Source organism: Stegostoma tigrinum, chromosome 4 (assembly GCF_030684315.1).
Source record: "Stegostoma tigrinum isolate sSteTig4 chromosome 4, sSteTig4.hap1, whole genome shotgun sequence".
NCBI lineage: Eukaryota > Metazoa > Chordata > Chondrichthyes > Orectolobiformes > Stegostomatidae > Stegostoma > Stegostoma tigrinum.
This window is the reverse complement of record NC_081357.1, coordinates 90,245,091-90,267,806: the sequence shown is the minus strand read 5'-3', so window position 1 is coordinate 90,267,806 and position 22,716 is coordinate 90,245,091. Positions and strand designations below refer to the sequence as shown.

General features: G+C 38.4%; 1 protein-coding gene across 4 annotated transcripts in view; it reads left to right on the top strand.

Moving 5' to 3' along the window:
* The window catches only part of phf3 (PHD finger protein 3), a 140,673-nt gene that overhangs the window by 106,044 nt on the left and 11,913 nt on the right, over positions 1–22,716 (top strand). For all 4 annotated transcript variants that reach the window (XM_048530914.2, XM_048530913.2, XM_048530915.2 and 1 more), the window contains 5 exons: positions 234–362; positions 1,011–1,155; positions 4,403–4,604; positions 4,761–4,908; positions 6,078–6,167. In XM_048530914.2, coding sequence (XP_048386871.2) covers positions 234–362; positions 1,011–1,155; positions 4,403–4,604; positions 4,761–4,908; positions 6,078–6,167 — 714 coding nt within the window. The remainder of the gene's footprint in view (positions 1–233; positions 363–1,010; positions 1,156–4,402; positions 4,605–4,760; positions 4,909–6,077; positions 6,168–22,716) is intronic.

Genomic DNA, 22,716 nt, shown 5'->3' with positions numbered 1-22,716 from the left:
CACTAGGGCTAGGTCTGTCACTGCCCAGTCTGTAGTATGTATGTATTGACTCAAAAAGCTTTTCTGGATGCATATCAAAAATTCCACTCTGCCTAAACGTTTCACACTAAGGTAATCTCAGTTCATGTTAATGAAATGCGTTTGGACAGCATGTAGATTGACGGATTATGTATTTGTAAGCTTTCATTTTCATTTTCATTAGATGTAACTGAAATATTCTTATTTTTGCACAGATGATTGAAATGATAGAAAAGGAACAAAGGGAGGTTGAAAGACGACCGATCACAAAAATAACTCACAAAGGAGAAATAGAAATTGAAAATGAAACACCAATAAATGAATCTGAGATAGTAATTGCAGAGGTATGTGGAAAGACATGATTAGATCAAGTAAAATATTTTGGGAAGATGGTCAGTGTTTCATGTATAATCAGATTTAGTAAATATGTTGTCAGTTGTACGATTATAGACTAATTTATTTACATGTGGCTATTGTATTACAGCCTAGTTTTCTGTTGCTAAAACATCTTCGGACATGCATAACTGCTGCAAATGCTGGAATTAATACATGAAGCTAAAGAAACATAAGCCAGAAAATTGTGTCCAGATTTTACTAGTGCTTTACAATTACAATTTAAGTGTGGAGGTTACCTTGACCTATTGTCAATCTATTAATATAAATGTATAGAAAACCATGTGAAGCATTTTAAACTTGCATCATGGCATCATTTCTTAAAATCTGTGTTCATCTAACAAATGTTCATGGTTTTTCACTTCTGTAAGCTGATTTTATTTGTGTTGTTATTGATAATTTTATGAACTATGTCTTCACTGGAATCTGTCTTCCACATCTGTTTTGAATTTATTGAACAATTTAAAGGAAATTATATTTTCATTTAGAATTTAAACAAGTTATTTTGTTATTGAACCTATAATCTAGTGCATGAAGAACTAATGTATAACCCACTTCTTTAAACTAAAGTGGAATGTTTTCATTGTGAACTCTATTAGGGTGCTGAACTAAAAGCTATAGAGCCGAAATCTGTCATTGAAAAATGGGAAGAGATTGAAGAAGAACCATCAACAGAGACTACAGAAGACACTACTTGTCAGCACAAGAAACACCTCTTTGATTTGAATTGCAAAATTTGCACAGGTAATGGACGTGCAAATTGATTTAGGGTTGTGTGGAACAGAAGAGCTCTTGCGGTGCAGTAGTTGTGACCTTATGTTTGAGCTAGATGGCCCAGGTTCAAATTTCCTGTGCACTGGAGGTGTGTAACAAGTTGATTAGAAAATATCTATAACAGATATAGACTTGAAAATACACTATAATGGCAAACTTATTTTAAAATGAATTATATCATAGAATTGTGGAATAACAACAAGCATAGGTTTGGGGTGTGCGGGGAGAGGTCATCTGCAAATCATAACCTTTTCAAAAAGAGTCAGCATAGTTTAATGAAAGGAAGATGGAGACTGATGTTTTTGAGGAAGTCCTCACTAGAGTGAATAGAGGAACTAGTAAATGTGTTGTAGTTAGACTTCCAGAATATACTCGAGAAGGCACCTCACAAAAGGTTAAGTTATCTGTTAAAATCTGTTTTCTTTTAAAAAAAAAAATGGATATTGGGTCAGAGACAGTGATTGGGGACATGTTCTTTTTCAGGTTGTTAACCTATAACTAGAACTGGGAATATGATTGATTATAATACTATTTATGTATTAATGACTTGAGAAAGAAGTCAGTGGATTGTAGCTGGATTTGCACATGACACAAATAGATGGAAAGGCAACTGCAAGAAGGATACAGTGTGTTAAGAGATATTGACACATTAAGTGGGCAAACGGCAAATGGAACACAATGTGGCAAAATATGAATTTGTCAATTTTGTAGGGGAGAATGAAAGAACAGAGCATTTCTCAAGTGGAGAAAAACTGCAGAAAGCTGCGACATAGACTTGAGGAATGCTTGAGCATGAAGCATAAGAAGCTAGCACACAGGTGTAGCTGGTAATCCGGAAGGCTAATGGAATGGTGGCTTTTTTCCCCCAAGGATGTTTCCCTATGATTCGGGAAATCTTACTATTGTACTAGGTGCTGGTGACTCTGCATATGGAATTCTCAACAACTTTGATCCTCTTACTTAAAGAAATGTGCTATTTCATTTGTATCAATTCTGATGAAGATTTACTAGGATGATCTGTGGTTGGAGGGGTTGTCTTATGAGCAAAGGCTAGCTAGGTTGGGACTGTACTCACTGGAGTGTAAAAGAATGAATGAAGATCCAATTGAAACATATAGGATTCTTGCAGAGCTGGACAGGACAGATGCTGAGAGGATGTTCCTCTTCATGGAAGAGTCCTGGATAAGAGGGCATAGTTTCAGAATTAATGGATGCCAATTTAAGACTGAACCAAGGATGATTCCTTTTCTGAGCATTCAGTGTTTTTGGAGCACCTTGCAACAGAGTTTTGGGGGCTGAGTCCTTGTATATATTTGAGGCTGGGTTAAATAGATTTTGATCAGTAGAGGAATCACAAGTTTTGGTGAAAGTGAACGTAAGGAATGTTGGCTGGCCTTGATCCTGTTAAATGATGGAGCAGCCTCAATGGGCTGTACAGACTACTCCTGCTGTAATTTCTTATAATCTTAAACATTGAAAATTGTGTTAAGAAATCATTTGGCTTTTGAGGCACTTAAGTTCCTAGCAAAATGAACAAATTTAACTCCAAGCTATCAGTGCGTCGGACCTTGCACGTTCCCGATTTAGAGCCGTACATCATGGAAACAAACCCTTCAGTCCAGCTAGTCCATGCCAACCATGTTCCCAAACCAGTCCCACTTACCTGCGTTTGGCCCATATCCCTCCAAACCTTTCCTATTGATTATGGTCACTGGCTCCAAAGCGTTCCCCCACTGACACTTCGGTCACCTGCACTGCCTATTTCCCAAGAGTAGGTCAAGTTTTGCTGCTTCTCTAGAAGATAAGTCCACATACTGAGGCAGAAAATTTTCTTGTAAATCTGAGGTGCTGCATTTTGGAAATGCATAACAGGGCAGGACGTGTACACTTAATGCCCTGCTGAGTGTTACTGAACAAAGAGATCCTGGAGGGGAGGTTCATAGTTCTTTGAAAATGACAGGATAGTGAAGGCATTTGGTATGTTTGCTTTTATTAGTCAGTGCACAGAATATTGGAGTTAGGAGGTCATATTGCGGCTGTACAGGACTTTGGATAGACCACTTATGGAATACTGCATGCAAGTCTGGTCTCCCTGCTATAGTAAGGATGTTGTGAAACTTGAAAAGAGGTTCAGAAAAGATTTACAAGAACGTTGCCAGGGTTGGAGATTTTGAGCTGTAGGGAGAGGCTGAGTAGGCTGGGGCTATTTTTCCTAGAGTGTCAGAGGTGGTGGGGTGATCTTATAGAGGTTTATAAAATCATGGAGGGCATGGATAGGGTGAAAAGCCAAGGTCTTTTCCCTGGCGTGGGGAAGTCCAAAACTAGAGGGTATAAGTTTAAGGTGTGAGGGGAAAGAGTTAAAAGGGACCTGAGGGGCAACGTTTTCACGCAGAGTATGGTGCATGTGTAGAATAAGCTGCCAAAGGAAGTGGTGGAAGCTGGTACAATTACAACATTTAAAAGGCACCTGGATGGGTATACGAATAGGAAAGGGTTAGAGGGATATGGACTACATGCTGGCAGATGGAAGTAGATTAATTTAAGATATCTGGTCAGCATGGACAAGTTGGACAGAGGGGTCTGTTTCCATGCTGTACAGCTCTATGACTCATGTATATGCCCAAAAGACTTTAAGTGTTGTAACTCTACCTGCATCCACCACTTCCTATGGCAGTTCATTCCACACATGAACTACTTCCTGTTTAATCTTTTCTGAACCTTCTCCAATTTAATAATGTCCTTCCTTAAGCAGGGTGACCAGAGGTAAACACAGTGCTCCAGAAGAGACCTCACCAATATCCTGTAGAGTCTCAACACAATGTCCCAACTCCTATACTCTAAGGTTATGAAGACAAGCATGCTAAATGCCGCCTTAACCATTCTGTCTGCCTGCGACACAAACAAATTGCATATCTCAACCCCTAGATGTCTCTCTATTCTGCAACTCTACCATTATATGGTAAAATCCTGCCCTTGCTGGTTTTACCCAAAATGTAATACCTCCAAATTTATCCAAATTAAACTCCATCTGCCACTCCTCTGCCCATTGACCCAATTGATCAAGATCTCTGATCTTAGTAAACTTTGTTGCTATCCACTATACCGCCAATTTTGGTGTTTTGTACAAACTTACTAACTGTGCTTCGTATATTCTCATCCAAATCATTTATTGATTAGCTTTGAAACAGTATGACTTGTAATATGATTTTATTTTAAGGTCGAATGGCTCCACCCACCGAGGAACTACCTCTGCCAAAAGCCAAAGTGGCAACGAGTGTGATGCGACGCCAGTCAGATGTTGATGCCGAAATGGCTTTTTTGGCCGATGCTCTTTCCTCTGCTTCTAGCATTCTGTCCTTTGATGCAACAATGGAAGAGACACTTGAATCACCACAGCTGGCAAACTCCTCTGTGACAAGGTAGAAACAGTTATTTGAGATTGCATTGCACCATTCTTAATAAATGCTTTGTTGTTGCTCAGAAGTGCATGCCACATTTATAGCTTGATATTTGTTTTAAAATAGAAACAACTCTTTTTTAGTGAGTTAATTTTTGGGTTTTTGTTTTAAATTCAGGTCAGATGCATATGATATCACAGAAGGTGAATCAAGATTTCTAGCTCGACTAGATTCCCTCTGGAAGGGATTTATCAACATGCCCAGTGTGGCAAAATTTGTTACCAAAGCCTATCCAGTCTCTGGCTCAGCAGATCACTTAACAGAGGTGCTATTCTCATCTTGTACACTTTAATTTGACAAGTGCAGTTAAGATTTTGTTTTGCAATGTTTCACATTCATTGTTCATATTCATTGTCCTGTCTATGACAAAGTACAGCTCAGAAACTCTTCCCCCTCTTTCCCTATTTATTCCGGAACCCTCACCCCATCCCCCTCTCTGATGAAGGGTCTAGGCCCGAAACGTCAGCTTTTGTGCTCCTGAGATGCTGCTCGGCCTGCTGTGTTCATCCAGCCTCACATTTTATTAACTTGGATTCTCCAGCATCTGCAGTTCCTATTATCTCAGAAACCATTGCCTTGCTTTGTCCAACTTTATTATTTTGTATAACAAAAATGGCTGTCATTTTTGTATTTATAAAATGAAAACTTCTGTTAAATATTACTTTTGTTCATAAGGTGAATAGTAGATACAGCTTGTTACTGCAAACTGTAGTCAATGTGTTTTTCATCAATTTTCACTCTTCAGAAGGTGATGAGTTAATGCTGGAGTGCAGCTGCAATGTGGCAATTGTTTGTATGTGCCTCGTTCTTATGACCATATTAGAGTTTCAATTGTGAGGTGGTTTTGGACGGGTTGGGGTTTATTATAGCTAGAACATACCCTCTTCATTGCCACCTTATGGAATTTATTGAAGACAGGTTTGGCCCATTTTAGCACCTGAAAATTGCTCTGGTCAGGCGGACTTGTTACCGCTGAGAGAGTGATAGGGGAGTTGTTGAGGGACCAGTGACACCAGGGATTATGGAGAGAGGACGTGAGACCTGTAACAATGATAGCGATGCTGTTTAATACAGCGTTTTAACTAAAAAGCATCCACTTTTCATGAGGATTTTGCAAGTCAGTAACCAGGTGTCAAAAATTGGCCTGCTAGGCTACATGCGCAAAAAATGCTGTGAAAAGTTAAAGGAACAACACCGCTTCTAGCACTCAGTAAAAGCACCATGAGAACCAGTGCTGTCCCACAGCTGATGACCCCATGAAAGTTGACAAATCAGAGTTTGGAAAGCCCAGTTCTATTAACTGACAAATATTGTAATTTCTGGTAGAAAAATGTAGCAGCAGAAGGGAATTACTGGGGCTTAGAGAATAAACAAATTTGAACATGACTGTATCATTGTTTAATTAACACACTGTGACATCTTCCCTTCCTAAAGGATTTACCAGATACTATTCAAGTTGGAGGTAGGATTCCTCCTCAAATGGTTTGGGACTATGTGGACAAGATAAAAGCTTCAGGAACTAAGGTATGCTTTGAAAATAGACTTCAGTGTTCTAGTCTGGATTATAATTGTCTAAAATATTGATGTGTGGGTTCCATGGATCTTTTGTTAATGTAGTAGTTGATATCTCCTTTAACAGCTGGCTTATATGTCAACGTCTAAAAAGATAGATTTATGAATCAGTGCTCGCATTTTGGAATTTGAGTGAAGAGTAGGATTTTCCATCCGTTACTTATAGTGGATGGCAAATTGGACAGGATACACTGACTTCCGCATCTGAACTTCTTAATATTCTCTTCCATCACAAAAGCTGTGTCATGAGCACTAATATGCAAAATATACTGAGTTTATTACTGTTATGATCCCAGCTGACTGTATTACCGGACAAGCCACATCCCAGTCTGGAATCTCGATGGATAGAATACATTTTTATATTTAACAAAGTGATCTTTCACTAAAACACAAACATGCAATGGTGTAGATCTGAAATGGAAGTTTGTTATACAAAAGAATTTAAAACAAAATAGAATAGACCAAACTATTTGCATATAGCACAATTTGAAAGATTTTGAAACAGTAAAAATACACTATCTATTCCAACACCACCTCTTCACAGTAACCAAACATGGCATCTCAAACTTAATAAAAGTGGTTATCAGATACTGGGCCTTTATTAGCCAAAGCATAGAGTTCAAGAGCAGGGAGGTATGTTGGAATTGTATAAAATGTTGGTCAGGCCACAGCTAGAGAATATTGTGTAGTCTTCAATCCACATTATAGGTGGAGACATCATGGTGTGGAGCTGGAGGAACATAGCCCAGGCAGCAGCAGAGGAGTAGGAAAGCTGACGTTATGAGTTGAGACCCTTCCTCAGAAATTGAACATTCTGGAGTTGTTTTCCTTGGACAGAGGAGACTGAGGGAAGATGTGATTGAGTTGTATTAAATTATCATGAAGCAAAGCTAGGACAAAACTATCAATAGGCAGAGGATATAGATGTAATGTAAGGGATAAGGGATGTGAGGTGAACCTTTCCCACCCAAAGATTGGTGGGAATCTTGAAGCTACTACCTGCAAGGGTGGCAACGGTAGAAAACCTCAATATTTAAGAAGTAATTAGATGTGCACTTGCGATATGTGGCATACAAGTCTGTGGGCCAAATGTGGCCATAATTGGGTGCTAGTTTTTGATTGGCATAGTCTTGATTGGCTGGAAGGTCTTTTCCTATTCTGTAGATCTTTTTGACTATATTAACATCAGAGAATTCCCTTTTTTACCATGTTTGTAGGGTTTGACTTCATTGTTGCTTTCAATTCCCAGCCTTGAGTTTGTTTGGTGCCTCCTTGAGTATTCATATTGCTGAATTTAGTGTCTCAACTTTGAGACCTTGAAGGGATTATCCAATCAAACATATCTAGTGTGGAACTTTAGTCTAAAACCCTCACGCAGAGGTAATTTATTTGCTAACTTTCTGAATTACATCCTTTTTCTAAAGAACTTCAATCAGGCATTTTGTGAATTGCAACCAAAAGGCTTTCCAAGCTATATGGATGTTTTCCCTAAAACACAAAAAAATTGATTCCTGATCCTTCTAACAGAGAGCAGCCTAATGCTGTTCAATGCTTACTTTGTCCATTCATAAAACCCTCTCACTGCAAACACTTGAACTCAATGGCTGCAGAAATTAAACCCCTGATTCATACATACCAAAACTTAAATGCTATTACTTCAAAATCCAAAACCCAAACTCCAAAATAAAATGTATTGAAGTATATTATTTATAACTTTTCAATGTAACTCTTCTCACTTTGGAAGCCAGGTTAATGAAGAGCAAGATTCTCTGTAATTTCTTTTGCTGCTATGTAGACTTTTGAGCTCCATACACTGTAGTTGCTTCTTGAAGCAGAGGCTAGCATGCCAATAAACATGTGTAGAGTCTGAGTGGCTGCTCACGTTAGAGGAAATGTTGATCGAGAAAAAAAACTAAATTACAAGTCAGCATTGAGGCTAATATTATTAATTATGGAAGCGAAGAAAGTGCAGTTTAAGAATACTAACAGCACTCTGCAATTTGAATTCCAATTTTTGAGAGAGCAGGTTTATTGTTTCTATAATCTCTTAGAGATCTAAACCTATAATTGGATAACTATTTTTGACTCTCATGAGCTGTAGGCATATGGTATAATGTGAGAAGGAACTGATACCATGTACAAATTCCCAGCAAACTACTCATTCTGAATTTGTCTTTTACTGTATTAAACAGATTAGATCAAGTCCATAAGACCATAAGACATAGGAGTGGAAGTAAGGCCATTCGGCCCATCAAGTCCACTCCGCCATTTAAATCATGGCTGATGGGCATTTCAACTCCACTTCCCTGCACTCTCCCCATAGCCCTTGATTCCTTGTGAAATCAAGAATTTGTCAATCCCTGCCTTGAAGGCACCTAACGTCCCGCATCTAAAGTCACATGATTTTTGTTTAAACAAACTGAAATTATAGCACTACACAATGTATTTGTGCTCTGTGAAGAGTTGCTGGATGTAATTTTTGGATAGCAAGTGCACATAGCCAGACAGTTTTCCAGTTTTAATTTGCTTAATATATTACGTTAGTAATAGGAAGCAGTGGTTTTTCCCCATTGCACCTTTACAACTTCTGTCCCAAGTCTTAGAGCATCTCCAAGCATGAGGTCCTGAACCTTGGAATATGCCTGTTTGTGTGTTCATGGACTTGGACAGTTCTGTTCACTGGAATAAGTATTTTCTTGAATACAATTGAAGTGGGTCGCTAGACATTGCATGGTGGTTAGGAAGCGTCAAAGAAATTGCAATGCATCTGGAGTAACACGGAAACCAGACTAGATAATTGTGGAGGATCTCCTTTACCGAAGTACATTGCTGAACCAAGTGAGTTTCATTTTTACGACAATCCAGTAGTCTTAAGAGCGCCATTACTGTTGCTGGAATTTTAGTTCCAATTTATTTTTTAAAACTGAATTTATATTTCCTAGTTATGATGGTGAAATCTGAGCCCTTGTATCTGGTTCAGTTTTCCAGGCTGCTAGATTACCAGTTAAAAGATCTAAGCACTATGGCACTGTACTAGTATTTAGCACACATTAGTTCTTCCCTGACGTTGGGGATCAAAGCTGTATGCACAACACCCAGTAAATCTGTACACTTGTCTACCAACCTCATTGGCTGAACTACTCAATGTGAAATTGAGTGCATTTAGTCTGAAACCAGTTTTGAGTCACTATGACACAAAACTGCAAGCTATTGGACGTAAAATGGTACTAGATGAACATTGTTACTCAAGGAAGATGCCAAATATTTGTTCAATGAAATGAAGCAAATAATTCTGCACTTTTGCAAATTATTGCTTTACCTGATTTGAGAGAACTGACACCAAAAAGATGGAAATGGTATCAGAGATAGCAGGAACTGCAGATGCTGGAGAATCTGAGATAACAAAGGTGTACAGCTGGATGAACACTGCAGGCCAAGCAGCATCAGAGGAGCAGGAAAGCTGACATTTCAGGCCTAGACCCTTCTTCAGAAAAGAAAACCCCTGAAGTAGGGTCTAGGCCCGAAACATCAGCTTTCCTGCTCCCCTAATGCTGCTTGCCCTGCTGTGTTCATCCAGCTGTACACCTTGTTATCTAAGATGGAAATGGTAGTTGTTTTTATTTCCTATTAGGAATGAGAGGTCAAACCCCTCTGATTAATTAAAAATCAAAACACAAGCCTCCAGTCTGATATGGCAGGAGTAGAGGTCCCCTTCTGATATTTAAACCTGAAATACCCAAAGAATCTCTCCCCTCCTCATCAAATCTGAGAAACTGTTATGGAGAAGGGGTGATGGGGGGGTGAAATGGAAGAAAATCCCTGATCCTCAATTTATAAGTAACAATTTATTTATTTAACCCTCACAGTGAACAAATTAACAAACCAAACAATTTTCCCCTTAACGAACAATTCCTGAAATTCTTCAGGTATGCTGTCCTAGTAAACACAAGTGACACTGAGATAAACCCAAGTAATAAGCAAATAAATTAATACTTAATCTCTCAAAGGCTACACACCTTTTTTTCTGCTGTACTCCAATCATAAACACCTTTCTTCCACTGATCTGGGTGTCAAGGATGTTTCCCATTGAAGCCTTCTGTGAGGACTGTTAACCATAAGTGCCATGATACTTCTTATGGATAGATGGTGCCTTCCTAGAGAGCTTAACAATTTCTTGTGAAAGCTAAATGCTTCTCAGATGCAGTTTGCTCCCTCACTCATTTTCAAAACTATCTCCTTTATATACTTTGTTTTGACAACCTCAGACCAATGCTAACCAATCAGATTTAAATTCCATTGGCTTTCACTTGCTAAGTACTTGGTTTAAATTAATTGGCTGATTCTGTTTAGTTGCCAAAACATCAAAAGAAGCCTAAGGATTCCAATCACAAAGCCAATTGATAAGTTTCAATTTCAGAACTAGTTGTTCATCTTCAGCTGTATACACTTTTTTTACCCCTCTGTATAAATCTCTCAGCTCAGAAAAGCACTTTACCTTTTAAAGGAGCCATGCACTCTTCTCCCTTTTTTAACAAAAAATTCTATTCTCCTGCCTTCCAATTCATGATTACTTTACGTAACTTCGTAATACCTCTCCACTTAAGGAAAAACATAAACCATCATTATGAAAAAATGACTTCATTTTTGAAAAAATACTTAACACCATTATCATGAGATACATATGTCAGTAATCTAAAGTTACACCTTCCATAATAATTCATCATACATATATAACATTAGATTGTACTAGTTCTATCTTGTCTACGCATTTTGTTTTAAACATGAGATAATGCATGTGCAGTAACATTTTTACGACCCGCGACATAAACAATCGGTAAATATAAGACTCCAACGAAATACTCTTGTGCTTAAATTTTCCAAAAAGGTGAGATTTGTGGTCTGTATACGCAACTGTCTTCAAAACATTGTTTGTAACATAAACATTAAAATGTTGTAAGGCCAGTGCCAAACTCCATTTCTCTTTTTCAATGGTGGAGTATTTTCTCTGGTAGGTATTGAATTTCTTTTAAAAAAAAAACCCATTAGCTTTTCAATTTCACGATCATCCTCTTGCATCAAAACAGTTCCAACCCTTACAACACTGTTGTCAATAGCAACTTTAAAGGATTTCAAGAAATTTGGTATAGCTGGTTAATACAGCTTTTAAATTCTGAAATGCCTCCTGACATTGTTCTGTCCACCAAAATTACACATTCTTCTTTAGCAAATCCATCAGTGAGTGCCACCATACTACTAAAGATGGTACAAACTTGTGGTAGAATCCGCTCAGTTTTAAAAATCAAAGCATCTCTTTCTTCAAGGATGGTGTTGGAAAATCGTCGATGGCCTTCATCTTCACCTTCCTCGGGATCATCCTTCCATTTCGATGTTCTGTCCCAAGAACGTCACTTTTGCCTTTGAATTCAGTTTTTGCCAAATTTATAACCAACTTTGCCTCCTGTAGTTTTTCAAAGTGCTCGAGCAAATGCACCATGTGATCTTTCCATGAATGGCTGAAATCATTAAGTCGTGTATATAGACGGCACAGTAAGTCAATCCTGCCGTAACTGTTCATAAGTCTTTGAAATGTGGCTGATGTGTTCTTCATTCCAAAGGGCATGACTTCAAATTGGCACATCCCATTTGGGGTTACAAACACAGAAACTTCTTTTGCTGTCTCTAAAAAAGATATTTTCCAGTAACCACGAAATTTAAGTCCAAAATTGTGATGTAAGTGGCTTGTCCAAATTTTTCCACACAGTCCTCCAGCCTTGGAATTGGGTATGAGTCTGATTTTTAGTCATGGTGTTGACCCTTTGATAATCCATACAGAATCATTGAGTACAATCAGAATTGGGAACCAACACAATCAGTAAACTCCACTCACTTTGACTGAGCTCAATGATGTGTTCTTCGAGCATTGCTTCCACTCTGTTCTGTACCTGTGTCGCTTTGAGCGGATTAAGACTTTAGGGTTGTTGTTTTATAAAAACAGCATTCTGTATTTTAACCTCATGTGCTTTAATGTTAGTCTTTCCCATTGTATTCCTACATATGCCCTCATTGCTGCTATAAGCCTTTCAATTCAATTCTCCATTCCTGAGAGAGCTCACTATCCTATCCCATTCTTCATGGACTTACTCATATTTAACTTATTTTTAGCCACACTAAAATCCAGATAATGTGGATTTTGTTCCTCACTCCGAGGGGCAGTAACTAATATCTGTTTCTTTGGTTCCCTGTCCTTTCACAGTAAGGTTTCAGGGTATTCACATGATGTACCCAATAAAGCTTTTTCCTGTCTAGCATCTTTACCAGATAATTCACCCGACTCAACAACTTCGCGATCTCATAGGGACTACTAAACCATACTTGGAAGGAATCTCCTACAACTGGTAACAGTCACTAATACTTTATCTCCACAGTCAAACGTACGTATTTTAGATTTCTTATCTGCTGCTTGCTTCATTAGATGCTGTGCCACCTTCAGATGTTGTCTAGCTAATTTACCTACTCTGTTTAATCTTTCTCTGTCCTCCAATACATAATCCGACTGTGAGGTCTCTGACTTCGGACCCATCAACTTTTCCTTCATTAATTTTAAAGGCCGTCTTACGTAGTGTCCAAATATCAATTCAAATAGAGTAAACTAAGTCGATTTATTTGGAACGTCCCTAATAACAAATAATATAAATGGGATACCTTCGTCCCAATCATTTGGGTAATTGTGCCAGTAAGCCTTCAGCATTGCCTTTAGGGTCTGATGCCACTTTTCCAGTGCTCCCTGGGATTTAGGGTGGTATGCACTTGATTTAAAGTGTTAGTTGCCTAAACTATCCATGACCCGAAATAGTTTGGCAGTAAAATTGGACCCTCGGTCTGACAGAATATCCCTGGTAGTCCATAACGGGTAAATAAAGCGAGCAACTCCTCCACAACCATTTTTGCCTTGACATTCCGTAATAGAATTGCCTCCAGTAATCTGGTAGATACATCCATTATGGTTAGCAAATACTGGTTCCCACTTTTGGTTTTAGGAAGGAGGTTTACATAATCAATCATAACCCGCGTGAAAGGTTCTTCAAACGTGGGAATAGCATCAAAGACGCTGATTTTATTACTGCTTGGGCTTTCCTACCATTTGACACATCTGACAGGTACAGAAAAATTCAACCACATCTTTATGTAATGCAGGCCAGTTGAAATGCCTTTGTCTTATCCTAAGTCTTCCTCACTCCCAGATGACCACCTATAAGTAATTCATATGCTGCTCCCATGCTTCCTGTCTGCATACTACTGGCAACACAATGTGGTACATCCCCTCCCCCCCACCATCTTTCCTCTGCACTAACCTGGCTGCGGTCTCTTTTTTTTTGCCTTCAGGTTCTATCCTTAAGGTAATAGTATTCAGGAATACATTCTGATTCCTTTCCTGAGTGGGTTTTATGATATAAACCTTTTATTATTGTCTAATTGTTTTTGTTCTAACTCCATTAATTTTTCAGAACTAAATCCTCTGTCTGATCCTCTATCTGTTCAAATTTTTCTTTTACTGTTTCATCAAACAGGATGTCAGCTAACTGAACCTCCACTCCCTCATCTCTCTCTTTGATTTTTTTTATTCTAGTTTTATCTTATGACTGTGGGATCTTGTTAGCTCACAGTCTGGAAAAATTCAAGCATGTTCTTCTTTTAACTCCTCATTTCCCAGGTTTTCCTTTTGGTTTCTCCACTACAAGTGCCGTCACTCCCAGTGCCACTTCCCCAGTCTTGATTGGACTTTCCAACCTGATCAGACATGGGAACTCAAAATCTCTTTACGTTTGTTCCACAGATTACCGCTCTCTCAGGTAACATTTCTGAAGGAGTGAAAATACTTTCATCTCTTATTATTAGAGACTGGTTAGCTCACATAGCTCTTGATATTTTGACTTCTTTTCCTTCTTCCCCTGTTCTTCCTGAATAAATCTTCACCACAGAGATAAAGCCTTTGTAGAGATCAGGCACCATATCACTATCCAGCCCGTGACTAGGCTGTGCCCTCCTCTGCAGCTCCTTGACCTCTTTTGATATTTTCTTCACTACTCCAACTAATCCCCCTGGTTTAGCCTCTTTTGCTACATCCTTTGTCCCAGTGCCTGCCTTAAACCACTGGCACCGTGTCTTTGTGTCCAACTCCATTACAGTGAAAACACCTGAGGCCCTTCACCTCCTTTTCACCTTCTCGGGCCTCTTTTTTTCTCCTGTAGTTAACTGTTCCCAGTGTGATCTACTTTTTGTTTTTCATTGAAGGATCTCCCTTTTTCTCAATTTCTTCTATCCCTTACAGAATGAAATTGCTATCAGAAGCTAAATTTTGATTTATGTACTAGTGTGTATTCATGCACCATCTGAGCACCTCTTCTAGCTGTTTGAACTTTCTCTTCCTCAGCAGGAGTTCTTATCACTTCTGGATGTGAAATTTTGAACTCCTCCAACAGAATAATATCTCTAAGATCCTCATATGTCTTTTCTATCTTTAATGCTGTCATGCATCTATCAAAGTTGCTCTGTTTAATTTTTTCAAATGCGAAGTAAGTCTGACCTGGTTCCTTCCTTGATATTTCTGAACTGTTGTCTGGTAGAAATTCATAGACGCTCAAAATAGCCTATTTCACTTCTTCACAGTCTCCTGACCCCACCTCTGACAGTGCTGCAAGCACTTCTCTAGCCCTGCTTACCAACTTGGTCTGAATTTGCATTACCCATGCAGTCTCTTGCCAATTCATCTGCCGAGCCAATTTCTGAAAGGAAATTTTAAAAAAGTCTTCTACATCTTTTTCATCAAACTTTGGTAATGTTTGGACATATGTGTCTATATCCCTACCAAGCTGTTGGCTACTATGAGTTTGCTTATCCTAATTTCTATCTTGTACTTTTCCTTCTGCCGTTTGAAGTCTTTTTGCTTCTAGTTCCAACTTCCATCTTTTCCAGTGCGAACATTCATTCTTTTTGTTTTTCCTCTGCTATAACCTTAATTCAAAATGTTTCAATTCCCTTTCACTCTCTAACTTCAGTTGCCTTATTTGCAATTTAATTTTTTTCTAACTCCCCTGCACTTTGCTGTTTCTCTAGTATACCTAAATGCTTGGTCTGCTCCTTTAAAACTTCAGTTTTCTCCTTGACCCTAGTTAAACCCAATTCTACTGTGTTTGATCATTTTAAAAGTACCTCTTTTTTAAAATTTTCTTGGCAAATTTGGGAAGCATTTAAAATCCCAGAACATCTTTAGCAATGATAAAAGTCATTTTCCTCATCTTTGATTTAACCAACCACAAGTAACCGAAATTAAAAGCCAAAGATAGTGTACAATCCAGAATACATACTAACTTGTTAGATTGGAAATCATCTCTTTGGCTATTTTAATGAAAATTTGATGAGTTTGTAAAACAGTGAAAAAAGTTACTTTGAATTGATTCTTGTAGAAATACAAACAATTTAAAAATGTTAATAGTTAATCGGAAAATTCAGAGGCTTCGTTTATAAAAGTCACTTCAGTTAATTTTAAATCCAAACATCCAGGAAAAGTGGCAGACGAGAAAGAGCTAACATTGAAGGTGCACTAAAATCTGGCTCAATTTGTTTGTAAGAAGGCGCTTCCTTTGAAAACAGCTGAGATACGTGCCAAATCATGCTTCTCTTGTTGCTTGATTGTTGTATGATGGCTGTGGAGAAACCTGCTGAAGAGCTTAGAGGTAGTTCAGAAGCAATAAAGTTATAGTTTTAAATCTGCATAAAAGCTATTTTATACCATCTGACCCCTGAAAGTCATACTGTCAGCTGACTGTATTGCAGCCCTAACTAATTTAGTTGTACCTTGTAGCCTATAGCAATAAGGTATAAGGCCAGCCCATTGTTGTGCTGTAAAGTTCCATCGATCCTGTTTAAAATCGTAAAACCATATGTGTTAAAAATTTGTCTATGAATTTGTCACTTGTTCTACACAGAGATAATATTGGATGAAAAAATGGGTGAGTGGTATGGCTTTCTCCTTAGTTGTTGCAAGTGTTTAATTTATGAAAGTGAAAATGTTTGAATAACTGAATCTGTAAAGGGCTCCTTTTATTTCTCCTTTATGGACAAAAGCTGAGTGGAAATCAGGTTACCATATATTTGAAAAACCAGGGAGTGTTTTGTGACTTAGAAAAATCAGGTGATGTACGTTTTTTAATTGTCCCAGGTAGTGTGGCTTTCTGAAACGGTGAGATTGTTACTTTGAGATAGAATCACACGGGAGTCCTTAAGTTCAGGAAAGAATGCCTGATATTGGCTCTTTCATTGACCTGCAGTTTGTTGCCAGTCTGTAAGCACAGAGCAGCCAGGAGCCTTCAGTCAGCAAACTGAAAACACTTCTCCCTCTCTCTCTCTCTCTCTCTCTCTCTTTTCTCTACCCCCTCCTCCCTTTTCTCGGTGTGAGTGAAAAGTCAGGAAAAAATAACAAGAAACTTGAGAGAATTTATTACAAGGAAAGACCTGAGTGCGCTGGATCAGCTATCGGAAGTGAAGAATGACCATTGCTTTACATACAACAGTGTGTCATCATTGCTAAAATTAAAAGCGACTGAGAGAATCAACTAAGCTCAGCCCTGAGATCTGGATCTTTGACCTTCAGAAATTTGTCTTTTTACTTTTTCCACCCATAATATTTGTGTTAAACTACCTGTCTTTTGTGTTTCTTAATCATGAATGTGTGATTTTGAAGGGGATGTAGTTCAAGATGCACTGTAGCATATTCATAATTATTTATTTTTATCTGCCATTTCTCAAGTTAGTAGTGTTTATAATAAAATTTATTTTCTGTTAATGACAAAATCTGGTGTGAATTGCTTTTGTCCTGAATAGCAATCAGACTGGGAAATTGATCTTCTTGATAGTTTGTGATTGTTTGTAAGGCCCAATTGTTGATGTAATCTTCCCAGTTAAGACACTTCCAAAAATTGGACACACTCCACTGGATCATTTGAACATGGACTGACTAAAATTAGATATGGAGTAAGGCTAATTCATAAGGGATAAAATAACGGATACCAGGTTTCACATGCTAAAATAAGTTGGCATTGGAAGCAGTAAAAATCATCCCGCAGTTGGAGGAGCCACCCCTGATGGATTTAGAGGAATTGGCCAAAGCAGCACTGATACAATTGGTAAATAAATTAGAGATGGAACATCAAGAAGGCAGAGGTAATTGAATTAACTAAATATTTGGGACTGATGGAAATACAGGAGCCACTTGAAGTAGCAAGGTCACAATTACAGTTAATGCTTGACATGGAGAAGGGAAGAATACTGGAATTGAAAAGAATGCAGAATCAAGAAATCAGAATTTTAAAGAGATAGAATGAGCTTTTCATGAAACAGGAAAGGAGAAAAGACATAGGGAATACAAGCTTTAAAACAGTGCAATTAAAAAAGACTTCACTTGTCAAAGAATACTTTGAGGAGGAAAGTCCAAGTCCTGATCTAAAGTCCAGTCATGAAAATATTTAAATTTGATCAGGCCAACTCAAAATTTGAAGAAAAGGTTGTTGAATCATTCTTCGTCATTTATGAAAGTAGTGAATCAAATGAAGTTGCTGAAGGAAAACTGGACAGTGCCCTTACAAAGCAAGTTGACAGTACAGCACATGCAATTTGTGCATTGCGTTGGAGGAGGTTTCTGTAAATTATGTTATGGTAAGGAAGAAGTCAATTCTGATGTATTGGTTCTTGAAACATATGGGACTAAGTTGTGAAATTTGAAGAAGCACCCTGGGCACACCATGTTGAATTTGAAAGCAAAACAAAGATATTTTGACATGCAATAGGAATGGCTGATCATTGACCTGATCCATAAAACATTAGCTTTTTTTGTCACTCTGCAAGCTTGAGGTACAGAGGTTATGAGAGTGAAAAGAAGTCAAGTAGCTAGGCTAGTAAAAGGACAACTGGGAGTGCACCAAGATCGCTTCTACTGATGAGAAAGGAAGAATGTTGAAAATGGAGGTAAAGTTGAAGTTGAGTGTTTCCACTGCAGTAAAATGGGATACTTTTGTTGGGAATGTTGAAAGTTGCATGGGAAGTCCACAGGACATATTGGGGTTTGTAATTGTGTGAGAAAAAGGAACTTGCAAGGAAAACATCATGGATCAAATTTTAGCTTAGCTACAGCCAGAAAATTTGTTTTAAGCCCTGCTAAGAGCGCCGGAGAGGTGAAATACATAGACGTGAGATAGGAAAGAAAGATTTATTTTCTTCAAATGATGCATCTAAACACAGAATAATGTTAAGAGACACATGAACTGTTCTCACTTGCTGGTGAAGAGCATATGTTTTGTCTCCAGTGAATGCAATGAAAGCCAAAGTATTAATAAATGGGATATGGAAAGAGTATAACCCAGTTGCCACAAGTAGACTCATAGAAGCTCTGCAATGTAGAAAGAGGCCATTTGACCCAGGTCTCCTAACGCTCTGAAGAGCATTCCACCAAGACCTTGCCCCTAACCCTATCCTTAAACCCAGATTTACTGTGGCTAACCCACCTTGTCTGCACCTGGATGGGCAATTTAACATGGCCAATCCACCCAACCCACACATCTTTGGACTGTGGGAGAAAACCAGAGCACTCAAAAGACACAGGGAGAATGTGTAAACTCCACACGGACAGTCACCCAAGGCTGATATTGAATGCAAATCCCTTGCACTGTGAAGTAGCATGTTAACTTTTGACCTACTGTGCTGTCCTCCCAGGTTTCGGACAAAGGACTAGATTTCTTAATATTTGCCACTGCACATCTCCCAAATGAATCAACCAGGTTTAGCCCATTCAGTTTGATCAATGGCTATATGATATGATGTCCATTAAAACTGATTAAGGAAAAGCTTTTAAGCAAAGGGATGAATGCATTCTGTTGGATTGTATGTTGCTATTTCTAGGGAGACTTCCAGAAGAGTGCAAAGTATCAAGAACATTTTAAAAACTTGATAAGCAAAGATTACAGAATGGGTGACAAACATGGTGCAATTAAACATTCTAACAGGAAATAAAGTGTTAGAATTATTACTTTTACGAGGACTTCTAAAAATGAGATTTAATAGCACAAATAAAGTAGTTAGGAGTACTAGTAAAATGATTTATCTGGTAGATACTCCTGATTGCAAGAAAAATAATTAATTTTGTCTTTTAAACATGGAAGTGATATCATTGAGAGGAAGGGAAGAGAAATTATGTTAGGTGGTAAGAGTACTGGGGGTGACAGGGACAGTATGAGCTGGAAGGAAAACTATACAGTTTGCAAAGTGAACCCCGTACAATTCAACTAGAAAATCACTTGATTGAACCTAACCAAACCAGTTGAACTTAACTGGTGGTGCTCATTTCTAAACCGGATAGGTTGACTAGTCTCTCCATTTGCTTTTCTGTAAGCAATGCAATAAGAGGAGTAGGTTCATACCCAGTTTCTAGGTTAGAAGATTGCCTCAATAAAGCATATGCCTTTCCAACATTGATCTATTGAAGGTGTATTGACAAGGACCTTTAACATCAAAAGCTAAGAAGATGTCAGCTTTTGTTAAACCAGATGCATTAACTCAATGCCAAGTGATGTCATGTGTGTTTAAATAATGCCCCATGTCATAGCTAAAATGCCTAACTGCAGTTTTAGATGGTGTCATAATATGAACCAACAGCTGGAAAGATCTCAGAGGAAGTTTTGTTTTAAGTAACTACAGTTTGCTGGCTTAATAATAAGTTCCACGAAGAGTGAATTCACAAAAGTAAGGTTAGCATACTTAGGAGATGTTGTAGAGAAAAGTGTTACTAAGAACAGTGAAGGTGAAAACTGAATTCCCGTTCTTACAAACTAAACAAGAAATTGTGAAATTTCTAGGAATGTATGGGTTTTATGGGAAATTTTGTGCCTAACTTCATTACAATAGCTATATGTTTAACAGATTAATTACAAGAACAGGCAAAGAATTTTTAGTGTGCAAACTGTCAAACAGCTTTTGAGAAACCAAAGGAAATCCTAATAAATGACCTGGTATTGGCTGCTCCTGACTTCCAAAAAAATTTACAGTGGGTATTGAGGCTAGTGACTTGGGTTTGATGCAGTCTTAGTGTAAGACAATGATTCGGGAATAAAGAAACCAGTTACGTACTTTTCTATGAAGTTAAACGAATACCAAGAAAAGCACTTTTCAACAGACAGGAGACTTTTGAATCTTTATTAGGTCTCCAACGTTTTGAAGTCTGTTTGTCACCATTGCACAGAAACACTAATGTATGGCAGCTATAATCCATTCGCCTTTGTGGGGAAATTTAAGACTCCAAGTGCAATATTGTTTTGATGTAGCTCGTCAAAACAATCATTTAATTTAATAATTATTCAAATTGCTGGAAGAGATAATGTAATAGCCCACACATTATTGAGAGTTTAACTGTGCTGCAATAATTTAGGTATTTGGGAGGAAATGACAAAAAAAACTTGTTAAAATGTTGCAGAAGGAATGAGGGAGGACAAATGAATATAACTTCCACATTTTCTTGCAACAATTATATTTACCTGATACTAAAACACATTCAAAATGGTGGTTTATGTATTTAGAGGTGGAGGGATGCAAGGTCCCACTTTTTGTTTACATTTTGGACTATAAATAAGAATGTAAGTCGGACCACTGAAATTACAGAAGAATTTTGCAACTTGCAAAAACAAATGTTGCACATTTTGAACTCAGCAAGACAAAATTTGATTGTCAGAACAGTACAGTTGTCACTATGGGACAAATTGGCACCAGCAGTCTGATTTAAGGAAGGGTGACCTGTTGTCGGTCGTCAGATTGGTAGAGCTGAAGTATTTTGCAAATCTAAGTGTTGTAAGCCACAGACATCCAGAATCAGCAAAATGAAACTATCTGTGTCTTTCCCTTTTGTTGGTGTGAGTGAAAATGCAGAAAAGTTAAGAATCTTAGAAAGAATTCTATTATAAAGAAAGATCAGGGGCCTCTAGATCAACTATCAAAGTGAAGAATGCTGATTACATTACAATGGTGTGTCACCATTGATAAACTCAAAAGGTACTGACATAGTTAATTTAACTCAGCCATGAGTCCTGGACTTGTGATCTTTGTAATTCCTTGTTTTTCCCTGATGTGGATGGAGGTGCTGGTGTTGGACTGGGGTGGACAAAGTCAAAAATCACACAACACCAGGTTATGAACCAACAGGTGTATTTGACATCACAAGCTTTCGGAGCATAGCCCCTTCGTCGGGTGAAGAAAGGAGCACACAGAACACAGAATTTGTGGGCAGAGAGATCAAGGGCAGAAATGTCAAAAGACGATTCAGATGGTATGAGTGGAGTGCTGAATATTAAGTCTCTGCAAGTGATGCGAAGTGTTAGATGATATGAGTAAAGTGTCTACAGCTGAATAACAAGCAAAAGGATGCCCTATAATCCAATTAAATGAGGCAGAGAGATAATTACAAAAAATTAACAATTTATCCAGGTGATGGTGACAAAACAGGACAGTAAGGAAGATTTTCCAGATACAGAAGTGTGGTGGGTCACATATAGCGCAACATGAGCCCAGGATCACAGCTGAGGCCGTCTTCGTAGATAGGAACTTCGCTATCAATTTCTGATTGGCGATTCAGTGTTGTGTATCTCGAAGGTGATCTTGCAGGGTGCTGACCTGAAGGTCGGAGGCTGAATGTCCTTGACTGCTGAAATGTTCCCTGATTGGGCGAGAACATTCCCGCCTGGCAACTGTTGCATGGTGTCCACTCATCTGTTGACTTTAACGTCTACATGGTCTCACCAATATGTTATGCCTTGGGGCACCCTGGCCTGCAGCATTTAAGAGATGCATCATATAAGAGACATGACATTGGCCAAGTCACATGAGTATCATGCCAGATACATCACATGTGATTGAAGTAACCTTGCCAATGATCTGACGTGTCCTGCAGTGTTTGCCTTGGCAGGGTTGTGTGGTGTTGGTTTAATGCCCTAAAAGCTGGGTCATTTGCTGGTTAGACCTTTTGCATGTGGCTGTTGTACCTATCATGTTATTCTAGTCATTTGGTTTGTCTCCTGCGCCATCTTAGGTTTAATTTTTTTGTAACTATCTCTCTGCCTCGTTGATTCGGATTATAGAATATTGCAGCGCAGCATAGGCCCTTTGACCCTCTGTTGGTTTCACAGGTCAGAGCAATCTGAAGCCCATCCATATGTTTATCCAATGACCATTTAAATGCCCTTATAGGTCCTGTCTTGTTATTCAGCTGTTGACACTTTACTCACACCGCCTAACACTTCAGATCACCTGCAGGGACTTATTATTCAGCACTCCAAATACTATTTGAATGGTCTTTTGATGTCTCTGACCTCGATCACTTCACTTGACAAAGGAGCTATGCTCCAAAAGCTTTTGATTTCAAATAAATCTGTTGGACTAGAACCTGGTGTTGTGTGACTTCTGACTT